Here is a 14,292-nt window from a genome sequence, read left to right as displayed (position 1 = left end):
AATTGTGGTTCCTGATCAAAATCATGATTTAGAATTTAATTACGAAATTACAATCATAGAATTAAGTGTGTGCAAATGACAATATGTTTTTGAATGGTTTTCTTTTGTTGAAAGATAAGATCAGGATTGATCTGTCTGTGTGTCTGTTCACTGAATTTTTAGTCAACAAACACATAATCATAATAAATGAAATATAAATTAAAAAACGAATAATAAATGTAAATAATGATACCAGAATTTAAAGAGTTTGACCCGAAATGTCGATAATAGACTATTCCCCTTGTATTTTATTAATCAGAGTTGTAGGATCAATGACAGACTCTTGCATGTAAAAGATAACAATGGTAGAGTTCTTTTTTCTCTAAGTACTCAAACTTTTAGATCTCATTCCCAGGTCATGGGTGACCCCTTATATAAGGGAAGGGTTGGTGCTTCTCGTTTCAGGAGACGCGACCATTGCAGAGATATCTCAACCGTATTTTTGGTTTTCAGAAGTGGTTGAAGTCTGATTCTTGTGATAATATCCCACTATTTTCGTGGGTTTGTAACCACCGTTAAACTTTTTGGGAGATTTTAATATTTGAATTAGTTAATGATGATGAGGGTGCCCCCAGAGTTTAGTATGACTGTTTAACTTCCTTTGGAGGTAGTAGCCACTACTTTGGGGTGAGACCCATGGTTTAACTTCCTCAAGACCTTTTCCAGTTGAAGGTGTAGGGGTTAGTTAATGACGATGAGGGTCCCCCCATAGTTTGGTATGGTTGTTTAACTTTCTCATAAGGTAGTAGCCACTATTTTAGGGTGACACCCTCGAGACCCACTCTGCAAGGGATGATATTCGCCATCTCGAGAGGTACCTCTGAGACCCTTTCCAGTTGAGGGTGTAGGGTGTAGGGGTATACTAACCCCTTAGGATTTTGGGGTGTACCCCTAGACTAACTCTTTAGGGGGTAAAGAGTGTACCCTTAGACTAATCCCTTAGGGGGTAAGGAATGTAAGCTTAAACTAACCCCTTAGAGGTAAGGGGTGTACGCCTAGACTAACTCCTTAAGGGGTAAGGAGTGTGCCCCTAGACTAACCCTTAGGGGGTAAGGGGTGTACCCCTAGACTAACCCCTTAGGGAATAAGGGGTGTACCCCTAGAGTAACCCTTTAAGGGGTAAGGGGTGTATCCCCAGACTAATTTAATAGCTCTGGGGTGTGGTGATTCTTTAAACCATTGTGAAAGTAATTATCCACCGTCCCCAGGGGTAGCCACCTTGCTTACACTAGGGGGAGGGGTGACCGCTAAATTTAACAGTTGTGACCTTCGGGGTAGTCACATTTCTTAAGCTATGTGAAAGGTGGCCATTAAACTTATCTTCCAACTGTCATGACTCTGAGGGTAGTTACTTTGCTTAAGCTAGGGAAAAAGACGATCGTCAGATTTCTTTTTCGACTTTCATGATTTTACACATTTTTTATCAATTTGATTCCGGTATTCTCGTACTAAACAATGTCTAAATCAATTTGTGAGTTGTGCAAGAATTCTAACAATACTAAATTGTATTTCGTACATGGTATCAATATTCTCAAATTTAAGTTATCAAGAAAAAAAATCAAGAAAAAAAATCTGAAATTTAAAAATAGCTCTCGAGATTTTTTTTTTAATAATTAAAGAGCCCTCGAGCGAGCTAGAGTGGAGAGATACTCCATGACAACAAAAATAGGCTTGCGCTCATACGAGTGAAACCCAAAAGGTGTGAACGAAAGGGCTAATCTATGGGCCCACAACTGTTTGCTCACAGTTCTTTTGGGCCTCATAAATTGGGACCACTAATTCAAGCCCAAAGTTCTCCTCATTTCACACTTGGTGGTCCCTACTATATATTTCTAAATGTTATTTTAGGTTGTATATTATTTAATTTGAAGTCAACTACTCTTAAAATAATCAATTAAATCCTTTCCATTCTATATGACTTTACTGAGAACATTTTCAATTATATATCTTATGAACTGAGAATTTCATGCCCATTTTTATAATTGCCCACTTGACTTTTTGAGTTGCAAAATTTCACTTGTCTTGCCCTAGTTCAATTAAAAAAATACCAATATTTGAATTTCCAATTAGTTAAGCAAGTCAAAATTGAGAGAGACCAGGCTTGAAATGAGGATTTGGAACTAATTATAAATTAAAATATTATTAGTTTGTTTGTACATATGTGACTCCTTTCTTAAAAAAATTATAAATAAATTGTATAATATGACTCTTAGGTCAACAATATACATAATCTTTTACTTACTTTACATTGTATGACATGTTGACATGTGCATTACTTCATCACTTTCCATTTTGATTTTCTTTTCAAAATGTTATTTTTTGAAAAGAAGAAATGAAATAATTAGAGATCAAGGTGGGCCTGAATTTTAGTAATTTTAGGTCCACGGTCCAATGAGTTTAGTTGTTGAAAGCCCAGCCCACAATATAAAATCCATAACTCTGAGCTTTCACTAATATTTTAGGAAAAAGAAGAAGAGAAAATTACTTATAAACACATGATTTTAGTTTTGAATTGGTTTATTAATAATAAGTATCCATAAATCGATCCAATTTAATGATAATCGACTAATCTAATTAGATTGGATAAGATGTTTTCTATTCCTACTTGCCATCCACAAAAGTAAAAAATATGACTACAAGGAAGCCATCACGGAGGCAATCAAGCTCAAGTGATTCATGACAATGAAATTTGGATATAATTTAAAGAATATTACTATTTATTGTGATAACCAAAATACTTTACGTCTCATGAAATTTTTTATATCATTTACATCAAATCAAATTTCATTTCATTCGAGATATAATAATGTCAAAATAATTTCAAGTGAAGAATATATACACTCGTGATAATTCTGCTGATATATTTACTAAGAGTACAATCAGAGATAAAGTTGTTCAATGTTTGAACCTACTCAACATACTAGATTGCAAGAGTTCTCACTGGTACAACTTTTAATTCACTATTGGACATAAGAAAATGTATCAAATCAGGTGGAATTGTTGTGGATTTGATTCACTTACTCGATGTTCACATATTCCAATTTTATGTGTCCGAGAATGGTAGTTAAGTTAGTTGGTCCTCATTTCAGCTCAATAACTCTAACTGTCCATCTACTACTAGACACTATAACTCTACATTCAAGACTAATTCAGCACCTAGGTATATCTCTCACATGTCCATATTCATCTCTCTCGAGTCCAGTTTTGTCCAAGAAATTTTTGAGTGAAGAAGGGTTGTAATAGGTTCCTTGTGTGTAATTGAGTTGTAAACTCTTGTTGTAGTGAGTTGAATCATCAATAAAGAATCATTCTTTTTCTCTATTGTTTCTCAAGCTAAGTTTTCGGTTTTATGTTTAATGCTACTAATTTTGATTCAAGTTGATTATGTTTGAATTATATGTGTTTTTTATTGCTGTTTTATGTTCTAACAGTGAGATTACATTGGTTTAATTAATCCACTAATATTTGAATTTCATGATATCTATAGCTATTTATCATTGTCAGAATTGGAGTACATTAACTCCATTAGATTGTTGAATTAAATAATTTAAATTTAAACGATATCATTTTTCATTTAGCAACTAATTAAATTAATAATAAATCTAAACATAAACTTGCTGCTCTCATCATGGTTAGATAGCAATATGTTTTTAATTTTATTACTTTCACATACTATAATCATGTATGCTTAGTGTTCTTTTAGGCTATGGGTATGTGGTTCATAATATATAATAATCTAATAATAATATTCTTCTTCTTCTTTTCTTGTATTTGCACATTATATTCATCAAGGTTTTCTTGTTATTGCCAAGGGAATACCAACTTTGGAGCTGTTACAGTGGGCCAGTAAAGAAATTAAAAAGGAAACTATGCTCTTGAAAATTTGACCTTTATTCTATATGTTATCTTATTTAATTATACTAAAGTTAATATTATGCCTATAAATATAATTTTTTATTACAAATATATATCCTAACTAATTCCGCCTCGCTTCTCTAAAGCTATTCCTGTAACTAGGGTGAGTTGTAAGTTTTCATGAGGCTGTACATTACCCACATTTTCTTATTATCGAGTAATAAAGCTAAGAGGGGACCCCTTGTTATTTGGGTGTGTGTTTCTCTCTAAGCCCACATTGTTTGTGTATTTAGATTTTAAGAGAATTTATGTTTAAGTAGCTACCACACCATGATTATATTTTGAGTAGAAAATTTTTGTAATTTTATTATAATATCTGTTGATACAGATTCCCTTATATTTTTCATCTATAAGAGAAGTTGATTTCTCTTGGGCTGGTTGATTGTTTGGGCTGTTTGACAAGATGAGTCTTGGTTTGACTCGTTCTTGGCTTTGACTGAATTGATTGGAAAGAGAGTAAGACTTGGTGTTGGGCTTATTGACATTGGGCCTGAAATAATATATCACAAATAGTGAGTTACAATAATATCACTTATTATGGACACATAATAAAGTGTAAAATTGAAAAATACCATTTTTGCATATTGTATTAATTTTGTTTCTTTGAAGTGTGTTAGACAAAAACAAAAGCTGCAGATTTTGGTTTAAAATTCCAACAGTAGTATCAGAGCTAATTAATTTCCGCAAAGAAAGATTTAAATTAATACGTTTAAGAAGCAAGTCGAAAGTATTCAAAATTAAGGACAGGAAGAAATTGATCTTCAAGAATACCCACAATATCTATCTTACTAATAAATGTTAAAAAAATAATTTTTATTAAATGTGGACAGTAGTAGGTAGTGTTGTAAGTTCGTGCGTGTCGTGTTTGTTCAGCTCGTATTTATTTGTACTTTTCAAAAAACGGGTTGTGACATGCCGTGTCATACTATACTTTTACATGTGGGTAGTATTTTTGTGTTGTGCTTTGCTGGTGTCATCTCATATTTCTTAAGCAAGCCAACCTATTTTCATATTCGAGCTTAAATTCGTACTTTATTCTTTTTTTTTTACAATTACTAAATTATATGTATATTTTGAAACTTTAGTTATATTTATATAATTTTTGAATAATATTTTACAAATAATCATATAAAAAATTATAATTTAAATATTTACTTATAAATACTCAATTTTTTATATCATACTCTATAAATAAATTAATATATAATACTGGTTTTTTTTTTATGTTTTAATAATTTTATTTTATAGAATTATAAGGTTCAGTATTATATTTAAATTTTATTATTATTTCAACTAATTTATAATTGATAAGTTATAAGGTTTTTTAATATGTCGTGACGTGTTTTTCAGACTTATTGTGTGTTGTGCTTTTTGGACTAGTTTATTCGTGCTTATTGTCTTTCATTCTTCTCGTGCCGTGTCGTGTTTAAGGATATATTTTTTGTACCGTGTCGTGTCCAAACTCGTATTTTTTTATGTCTAGTTGTGCTCGTACCTTTTAGGCTCGTGTACCCATATTTACAACACTAACAATAGAAGTGAGAATGTTGTTATTAATCTCTTTAAATTAATTACTTCTAAGATGTGATTTATTATTTTGATGGATTTTACAATATGATGATTAGATAGGTTAAAGCGACTTATACATAATTGTTTTTTTTTTTTGTTTATTTGAATGGAATTTATTTTCACTAAACAAGAGCTAATTGCCAATGACACGATTATCACATAGTATTCAAAATCAGAATAAATTAATAGAAAAATGTAATAGAATAAATGAAGAATTATCAAAATCAATATTTGTAATATGTTGTTTACTAAAATTATTTGAAAATAGTATAATAATTATTTACTAAATTAGAATGCTTTTTTTTTTTGAATACGAAATTAGAATGCTTAAATTGACTAAATTATGCTTTAAGTTAAACTATAGTATATGATTGTTATTTTGTAAGACATATTTAAAAGGACAAAATTATTTTTATATATTTAATATTAAAAAGTAAAATAAAAATAAATAAAAGTCATTACTAACATTCCTTAAAATAATTAGTAGGGGAAGTATTTCATTTATTTTATTCCTTATATAATCAAGTTTTGGATAAGTATATATATATATTTTTTATTTCTTATTTAATCAATTTCTCTATTTTTTAAGTTTTAATAAAATAAGTAAATGAATGTAAGAAAATGAATATTTATTGTTAATTCTCATTATTTAATAATAAATATACCATTAAAAGAGACATATTCCTTTTAGATAGAGGACCAACATAACATTGAGAGTCTAAATAATCTCACAAGAAAATACACAACTCAATTAGTAAACCATTTAACACAAGGTAAACCAAACAATAGTTAAAAATCCCAATAAATATTTACAATCTTCAACCACTAAACCAAAACCAAAAAAACATTATTATTTCTCAAAATTAACCAAATATATTATATATATATATATATTATTTATGGAGATAAGTAAAACACTCACACATATAGTTATTTATGAAGTTGAACACTTTATTATGAAAAAAATGATTGGAAAAGATGAATAGCGTGACAAAGTAGAGCAAACGATTAACTCCACATTTTGGTGAGATTATTAAAAACAATAAGTTGTATTTACTAAAAAATAGGGTCGTCTTTAAAGTAGGGGTCAGGATCGTTGCCCAAAGTCTCTCAACCTAAGTGGCTTCCTATTAGAGTTAGTGGGCTACTCCTCTTATTGCTAATTAGTTTTGAGATAGAATTACATTTATTTTATTCCAAATTCTAACATGGTATCAGAACCGTGATCCGTTGTGAGCCTTTTCCCTTTTAACCTCCATTTGATGTGAGGAAGGTGTATTAGAGTTGGTCTCACATTGCTAATGTGTGGAAATAAATTACCATATATAAGATAAGTAGACTACTCCTCCCATTGCTAATTGGTTTTGAGATAAAACCTCATTCATTTTATCTCGAATTTTAACACCTCCTAATAGTAATTTCTTTATTTTTTTAACATTAACCCATAATGCCTCAACCAAATATTGGCTAGGAAAATATTTTATAAAAGTTATTTGAATTTCATTTTATTTTTTAATAAAAAGCCAATTTTTAAAATTTTACCCAATACTCCATAAAAGCTAAAGACAACCCTTGACAGTACTTACAAGTTTAGAGTTATTATATAATACAGTCTTGAATTTATATTCCTTATTTTATACGTTCCAAATTTAAATTAAAAATCTATATTATCACTCAATCAACTCCTTCTAATACTAAATCTTAACAAGTGACTACTTATGATGACTCATAATTTCTCCTTCTCAATTAAATTAATACTACCAATTATTTTGTGATACATGTCTTAGGAAATTGCCAAAAAAAGTTGCACATATATACAGGGCTGGCCCTCACTTTTAGTGGGCCATAGAAAAAAAAATTATTTTGGGCTATTATTTAGAAACAAATATGGTATTTTTCAAAATCAATTAAAAAAATTGTATAATTTTAAAAGGGAAATATTTTTTTTGGGCCCCTGGGCTAAGTGGGCCCTAGGCACAGGCCTAACCCGCCTATGCCCAGGGCCGGGCCTGCATATATAATTAAGCTTTATTAGTGTTTTTGTCATTTCTATTTACATTAAGTCTTTACTTTGATAGTGCTTAAAAACATACATACAACAAGCCGTGTTTAACATTCCCCCATATCATACGTTGCAAACCATAAATATAGTGCTTAAATTATATGAGACTCAATATCTAATTGTACCAATTGTAATGCGAATCTATTTCTTACAATGTTATTTTTTGTTCAAGTCCTAATGTGGGTGTTAAACCAACATATACAGAAGAAATGGTTCAAAGAGTTTGGTTGCTCAATCATAAAATGATAAAAGGAAAAGAGCAAAATCACAAAGAGAAACATTATTCAATTGTTGCAAATATCCCACTTTAGTTACATTTAGCTTATATTTTTTAAAGCAATTTGCTTATGTGGTCATGCATTAAAGGTATATGTAATAACCCCAACACAGTTTCAATTAGAACCATTATTCATCATCATCATTGGTACCAATTTTTGCTAAGTCTTCAATAGGATTCATCATCATGTTATCATCTTGTATATAAATTTTGAACCACAAGAGAACAAAGGACTTTCTCATATAACTGACTCACCAAATCTCTTATTTATTAAAATAATGGATGCAAGTACTTGAAATTAAAATTAAAAAGCTTCCAATCCAAGACACCATATTAATTGCAACACTGGCATTAATTCTTACTAATTAAGTACTTGAAATTGAACTCCCTTCATATAAAATTATCAAATCATTTCTATGTGAAGCTCCTTTATTAACTTACTCCTGCATAAGAAATCAATAATTCTAATATTGATCAGTACTATGCTTTATAAAAATGCGAAAAACCAAAACCAATGAGAAAGTAAAAAGAGTGAACTAAGAAAACATAAACAGATAAGTCCCACTAACATGTTTGTTGAAAGCAATGACAATCAAATTTATTGAAAATAATCACAATGTCTATTGTAACTACTGAAAGTTATTGAATAAACACTATCTTTTATTCAAAAAAAAAAAAAACAAGTTGTCTATGAGTAGCACTCATTAGGGACACTCCTAGAAAATTAAAAACAACCTCTAACAATGATCTAAAGACATAAGAATAAGTATCTCTCATTGAAAATTGTTGAGAATCATGGGGTTCCATCTCAAAACCAATTAGCAATGAGTGGAGTAGCCCATGTTCTTATATATGGCTCAATTCTCTACCATTTATTCTATGTGGGACAATACCCACAATAAAAATTAGCAATCATAGTTGCTAAACAAATTGATTTAACCTACTGATAGGTTCTTATATAATTACATCATCAATGTCAAACATGTTCTGGAAAACTTATTTTTCTTCCTCTAAAAGCTCCACATGAAAAAAGTATTTCCACTTAGAGGAGAGCAAGAATGGCGAGTGATCAAAAAATGGCAGGCTTCGCCTGAGAAAAGTTGGCTTCGAGAAAAGTATTTATAAGTAAATGATAGTAGGAGAAAAAAGAATTACAACTCTGAATGTTAAATAAATTATTAAGATACCTTTTTTATTTCTTGGAAATGAAGAGATATCCAGCCAAAACTCCACCAAGAAATCCGCATCCATATCCTATAACAACTGGTTTCCAACCAAAACCAATCTCAAATTCAAATTCAGATTCATGATCAAGACTCGTGCTTGGTGTGACATCATTACTCTCACATTCCTTTGATAATGGAACACCACATAATTCTTCGTTTCCATAAAAGGAAGAATTTGGAAATGTACTTATTTGTGTGCCTCGTGGTATCAACCCTGTAAGTTGGTTATTACTAAGGTTAAGATACGCGAGATATGTGAGAGTTGCCAATTGTTGAGGGATTCTTCCAGAGAGCTTGTTGTTGGAGAGATCCAATGATTCAACTTCTTTCAAATTCTCCACTGACAGAGGAATGTGACCTTCAAAATTGTTACTCGATAGATTCAGCACAATCAATGATTTAAGATCCCCAACAGATTTTGGAATTTCTCCATGAAAATTATTGTTTGAGAGATCAATGCCAGAGAAGATTGTTAAGATCCTTAGAAATTCCATTTCAAAGCCTTTATTTATGACAGTTATAGACTCATGGTAGTACCCATTCCCATCCATGTACAACGAACTTGACTTATTTGCACTAATATTAATTGTATTAATGGCACTCCAATTAGCAAAGTAATTTGATGACAATGTTCCACTAAAATGATTGAAAGAGAGGCAGACAATTTGTAGTTTTTTAAAGCCTACATACTTATTAGGATCCCATATTGGACCATGAAATTGATTGGAACGCAGTACAAGAACTTGCAAACTTGTCAAATTTTGTAACCAAAAGGGGAATGTGCCACTCACTCGATTGCATGCGAGATTGAGAATTTGTAATACTGCATTTGGTTAAAGATTCTGGAAGCATTCCTTCTAATTGATTATTGCTGAGGTCTAGTGTAATTAAACTGCATCCATCCAAAAATGTTTGAGGCATCTCTCCACTGAAATTATTCTGTTTCACATTCAACAGTTGAAGAACCTGGCTGAAACTACCCAAGCATTGTGGCAAAGAGTCGGTTAACTGATTACTTGAGACATCAAGAAATTGGAGACGTGTGAAAGTGCATAACATTGAGTTATTCCCCACTCTGGGAATTCTACCTGATAACCTATTTTTGGAGAGATCCAAATAAGAAAGTGAAGTCAAATTCTCAAGAGATAATGGGATGAAACCCTCAAATTTGTTGTTTGATAGATCCAAGTATGAGATAGAGCTCATGGAACCCAAACATGGAACAATCTCGCTACTTAAGTTGTTATTGGACATATCAAGAACATTTAGATCAATTAAGCTGCAAAACATTGGATGAATTTTCCCACTGATGTTGTTGTTTGAAATGTGGAGCTCAGTTATGGAAATCGGCAGAACATCTGTTAAAGGGTCTTGAAACCTGTTGTGACTTAAATCGAGACTCAACAACACTTTCCATGGAGGCACTTCCAACACTTGTTCATAACCAGTGATGAAATTTGTAGACATATTTAATGAATACAAGGTCTCAGCCCCTATGGTGAAGAACCATTTGGGGATCTTCCCTTCAATTTTGTTGTTGGAAAGATCTAAATATCTTAGCTCATTTTGGGTTTGTAGGAAAACAGGAAATTGTGTGATGTTGCATGAACCCAAACCCAAATAATTAAGTTTATTGGTTATGGTGGAATTTGTTGTTGTATTTGTCACTATAGACAGACCGTTATCTGAAAGATAAAGATCTCGAAGTTGACTCAACTTCGAGAACATGCTCATATCAATTGTGCCACTTAAGTAATTTTCACTAAGGGCAAGTTCTTCCACTTTTTTCATCTCAAAAATTGAGGTTGGAATTTGTCCTGTTAGCTTGTTCCCATCTAAATAAAGATTTGACAGTTGAGATGACAAACTGACATTTGGAATGGTCAAAGGACCTGTAAACTGATTATGTTTAAGATCTAGATATTGTAAATTAGGAATTTTGAACAAAGATGATGGAAGTTGACCATTGAAGTTGTTGTAACTCAGGGCAAGAAATGAAAGGCGTGACATATTCTTAACTGAAAAACTATTGGAACCAAGATTCAATGACTTTAGATGACCCTTAAAGTTATTGTATGACACATCAATGACTTGAATATAAGATAGATGAAAAATATTTTGGGGAAATTCACCATGCAGATTGCAATATTTTAGAGATAAAGATACCAAACAGGATAGATTTGCCATGGATTTAGGTAGTGGTGAAGAAAGATTCACGATGTCCAAGTGAAGTTCTTCCAACTTGGTCATGTTTTGAGAAAATTTTGTTGTTGTACTATATGAAAGACTAACATAATAAGAACCGGAGAGATCAAGAGAAATCATATTAGACAAAAAAGAAATTTCAGAAGGGACTTGACCAGAAAAATGGGAATAAGAGAGGTTGAGAAGGGTTAACCTCGAAAGCATGGCAAAACTTGATGGAATCTTGGAATAACTGAAGTCGTTGCAAGCAAGGTTGAGTAGTTGAAGTTGACTTAAGCTGAATAGGCTGCTATTGGAACTCAAAGACCCTTTAAGCCAACTGTGACTGAGATCAAGGCCTATAAGTTGTCCTGTTTTGGCGCTGCATGTGACGCCATCCCACTCACAACAATCCTTTCCTTCCTTCCAAAACTTCATCTTTGGGTAAGAAGGCAGATCATTGTAAAAAGTGTTTTCATATATAAACTCTTGCTTTAGTTGCAACAAAGCAGAGCTTATGTGAGGAAGGCATCTCATTCTCATTCTCATTCTCATCGGAGAGAAAGAGGCATTTAGATCAGCATGATGTTGATGTTGTGTTGTAACATAGCAACAACACATGATCATGATGAAAAAGCTAAACATGGGAGTAGTGAAGAGGGGCAAAAGATTCTTCATTTTTGGCGAGATTATTAATAATAATGAGCTGTAAAAGATGAGTATTTGAGAATGAGATTTGAATTTGTTTATATAATTCAATTCTTTCATTTATCTTTGTTTGGTTTTTAATTAAGAAAAGTCTTGATGATGGAATATTTGTCCATCATCAACTCCTTTAGTTTGGAATATATTCAAGTCTTCATGAAAACAAACAAACGAATTTGGTTAGTCTTTGAATATTTTATATTCCCCATTTCATACGTTCCAAACATAAATAAAAAAAATCTACATTATCTATCACACTCAACCAATTCCTTTAAATCTTCCACTAGTCCCTAGTTTGGTTAGCAATTTCTATAGATTATTTTGTATCAAATTTGATGGAATGATTTACTCAAATTTTAGATTATTATTATGAAACCACAATTTATGTTAACACTCTACTATGGTATATAGGGTCCAAATGCCTTGTCCCATTATTTATCACATGATATGTTCTTGTATAAATTTTAAACCAGCAAACATTGTGTTTAATTTTCATGTGTAGACACCCATTGAACAGTCTTGAATAATAATGTTGAGTTCAAATAAAGATTAACAAAGGAGAGATAAATATTAATTCAAACACTGACACTAATTTTCATTAATTAATTAATTAAGCATATTTATAACAAAAGAGACAGAAATTAATAATAATTCTGATATTGATCTCACTCTTAATAATATCATTCCTATGTAAAGCTCCCTTCTTCATATAAGAAATTAATAATAATTCTGATATTGATCTCACTCTTAATACATATAATTTTTTTATATAATAAGAACTAAACAAATCAGAATAAAAAAAATAAGTAGTTATAATTCTCAATAATAAATATCATTGCCATAAATATTTTTATGATACCTGTGATTTATTTTTTTGGAAATGAAGAGATATTCACCCAACACTCCAACAAGAAACCCACATGCATATCCTATAGTCACTGCTTTCCAACCAAAACCACTCTAAAACTCAGATTCATGATCATCCAGAGTCGTATTTGGTGTCTCATCTGTACAATCTTCACATTCTTTTGATAATGGAAAGCCACATAAGTCTTCGTTTCCATAAAATGAAGAATTCTCAAATGTGTTGAATTGTTCACCTTGTGGAATCAGTCCCATAAGTTGGTTCGTGCTAAGGTTGAGATAAGCAAGAAATGTGAGTGTTGCCAATTCTTGAGGGATTCTTCCAGAGAGTGTGTTGTTGGAGAGATCCAATGATTCAAGTTGCTTAAGATCTCCAAAAGATAGTGGAATGTGACCTTCAAAGTTGTTACTTGATAGATTCAACACAATCAATGATCGAAGATCCCCAACAGATTTTGAAATTTCTCCATGAAAATTATTGTTTGAAAGATCAATACAGGAGAAGATATATTGTGGACAATGTCCCACATGGAATAAATGGTAGAGAATGATTCTCAACAAGATAGTTAAGATCCTGACCATTTCCCTTTCGAAGCCTTTATTTGTCACAGTTAGCGACTCTTGGTAGTAACTACGGTCATCCTCATCCATGTACATCGATCTTGGCTTATCTCCAATCTGATGATTGAAATGATTGAAAGAGAGATCAACAATCTGTAGTTTCCTAAAGCCATCTACTTGTTTGGATCCCATATTGGACCATGAAATTTGTTGGAACGCAGTACAAGAATTTGCAAACTTGTCAAATTTTGTAACCAAAAAGGGAATGTGTCAATCAGTCGATTGTGTCCGAGATTAAGAATTTGTAATTCATTACATTTGGCTAATTCATTATAAATTATAGTATATAATTGTTATTTTGTAAGATATATTTTAAAGGACAAAATTATTTTTATATATTTAATATTAAAAAATAAAATAAAAATAAATAAAAGTCATTACTAACATTCTTTTAAATAATTAGTAGGGGAAGTATTTCATTTATTTTATTTCTTATTTAATCAAGTTTTGGATAAGTATTTTTTTTATTTCTTATTTAATCAACTTCTCTATTTTTTTAAATTTTAATAAAATAAGTAAATAAATGTAAGAAAATGACTATTTATTGTTAATTCCCATTACTTAATAATAAATATACCATTAAAAGAGACATCTTCCTTTTAAATAGACTAGAAACATAACATTGAAAGTCTAGACAATCTCACAAGAAAATACAAAACTCAATTAGTAAACCATTTTTTTTTGAACAAAAGTAGGAACTTTATTACTTCAAATCATCCAAAATCAAAGATGAAATTACAAAAGGTAAAGACAAACTAGTAAAAATACGATCAGCCTCAGCAAGAGAGGATCGTGCCAAATGATGCGCAACCCTATTAGCAGATCGCTTA

The 14,292-nt window shown here is 31.1% G+C and overlaps 1 protein-coding gene and 1 pseudogene across 1 annotated transcript; both read right to left on the bottom strand.

The window, feature by feature from the left end:
* Positions 1-7,984: 7,984 nt before the first annotated feature.
* LOC115715051 (receptor-like protein 33) lies at positions 7,985-12,503 on the bottom strand (annotated as a pseudogene).
* A 163-nt stretch (positions 12,504-12,666) lies between these two features.
* Positions 12,667-14,003, bottom strand: LOC115712488 (receptor-like protein 34). Its single transcript, XM_061114647.1, has one exon. It carries the CDS (start codon positions 13,592-13,594, stop codon positions 12,938-12,940), a length of 657 nt encoding a protein of 218 aa, XP_060970630.1. The 5' UTR covers positions 13,595-14,003; the 3' UTR covers positions 12,667-12,937.
* Between the last annotated feature and the right edge of the window lie 289 nt (positions 14,004-14,292).

Source organism: Cannabis sativa, chromosome 4, assembly GCF_029168945.1.
Source record: "Cannabis sativa cultivar Pink pepper isolate KNU-18-1 chromosome 4, ASM2916894v1, whole genome shotgun sequence".
Lineage (NCBI taxonomy): Eukaryota > Viridiplantae > Streptophyta > Magnoliopsida > Rosales > Cannabaceae > Cannabis > Cannabis sativa.
Note: the sequence above shows the minus strand (reverse complement) of the source record. Positions and strands in the feature narration are given on the sequence as shown.

Bases quoted from the DNA above. Each gene is read 5' to 3' on its own strand.
- LOC115712488 (XM_061114647.1), bottom strand. From the start codon at position 13,594: ATGGGATCCAAACAAGTAGATGGCTTTAGGAAACTACAGATTGTTGAT.